At 41.4% G+C, this 1,673-nt stretch overlaps 1 protein-coding gene across 1 annotated transcript in view; it reads right to left on the reverse strand.

The window, feature by feature from the left end:
• LOC101864661 overlaps positions 1-1,673 on the reverse strand; it is a gene marked incomplete at its 5' end in the record, with an annotated part of 15,402 nt that overhangs the window by 9,931 nt on the left and 3,798 nt on the right. The window contains 2 exon segments of the mRNA XM_013089966.2: positions 32-152; positions 1,487-1,587. Of these exon segments, the coding sequence (XP_012945420.2) occupies positions 32-152; positions 1,487-1,587 (222 nt within the window).

Consider the following 1,673-nt stretch of genomic DNA (forward strand, 5'->3'; position numbering starts at 1 on the left):
CACATACACCCCCCCACACACACACACAGACCTGCGTCCATCCCTAAAGATGACCAGATCCCTGTCCTCCCTGTTGGCGGGCCGGAACCTGACACAGGTGGCCTTCTCCCACTCGGACATAGCACTCAAGATGGCGTCCCTGTCCTGGGCCGCTGCAGGGACAAATACGTCATCAGATAATAATAGACAGCGTAGATAATAATAGACAACGTAGATAATAATAGACAGCGTAGATAATGATGATAGATAGCGTCTGTGGCGCCATGCAGAAGAGTCAGGCGCTCGTCATTTTTTGGACATGTGGAGTTCATAATATTCATTCATAAAGCTTGTTCATTAATTGTCTTTCATTTGATGGAAAAAATACCATCTATCTTAAATAGGAGTCGAGGTATTTCCGATTGAAAAAGTTGGGGTCACCTGGTTTCAGATGACAAATTATCGAGAAAATGGCCGACAAAGTTAGGTAACTTCCACATCTTGAGAAACCTTGGGAAATGAAAAAAAAAAAGTCGTTTTTTTCTATTTCATTTTCTTGACGAGCTACTGGCCTCTCCTTGATGCCTTACGTTTATCTAGCGCAAAATTCCCTCTCAACAGCAAGGTCTATGCGCTTCACAATCTATATTGTTACCCTAGGAAACTTTATAGCATTGTGAAACAATCTCAACTTCCTGAGAAGCATACAGTGCAAGCTGCCCTTTAGAGGCTCTAAACACAAATATACTGACAAGATGATTCGATTTCTATGGCCAGGTACTCATTCCCATCTGGGTGGAGTGAGGAAAATTTGTGTAAAGTGCCTTTCCCAAAGACACAACATCGGGACTGAGGCTCCAACCCCTGAACCCCCGAAATCACTACCTCGTGATTACGATTCTGGTATTCTAACCACTTGACCACCCACACTACAAGACACAGTGACGTCACGAGGAGATGACATCGTTTTATAGAAATCTCCTATTTTATCTCATGAATTTATATGCTTTTGGGGGATATAAAAGGCTATTTAGTGTAAGATTTAGTCCCACTTTTGAGAGCATGAGTGTTTCAACCAGTTGGGACCTTGAGTATTTCTACCAATTTTCTCCCGCTTTGACCAGTGAAATATTCAGAATCACTTTATTCTACCCACGACCTAGACACCTTGCCCATGCCCCGTCCAAACGACGTTATTCTGGGCGTCCAATATTAATCACAAGCTATAGCTTATCATTCTTCTAATACATTTGACAGGTTTGTAACAACATTAGTTGATGGAGGATGTCACTGGTTGGCCTTACTTTTCTTTCCAGATTTTGTTTCTGTCTATCCTGCTTTTTTCCTGTGCAGTAAATGCCTGTTATGGTGTTGACAAATGGCTCTTTGCTCAAAACTATAACACAAAAAATATGACTTGAAAAAAACCCACAAACAAAAAACAAACAAACAAAATAAAAAGAACAAGAAAACATGAAAATAAACCCCTCCGAAAGCGAGCACTTACGGAAGGTGGAGTTGAAGATATAAGGGATGACGCCATTTTTCCACAAAGAGAAACCATTCGCTGACGCTTGGCGCTTTTTCCTTCGGCCTGGTACCATCTGCCTGAGAATAACAAACACAATGTCATGTCGCTTGAGATATACATTTTAATGCTGTCCGCTACAAATATAGATTGTAAAGCTCACAGA

The sequence above is a fragment of the Aplysia californica genome, unplaced genomic scaffold (assembly GCF_000002075.1).
Source record: "Aplysia californica isolate F4 #8 unplaced genomic scaffold, AplCal3.0 scaffold01093, whole genome shotgun sequence".
Classification (NCBI taxonomy): domain Eukaryota; kingdom Metazoa; phylum Mollusca; class Gastropoda; order Aplysiida; family Aplysiidae; genus Aplysia; species Aplysia californica.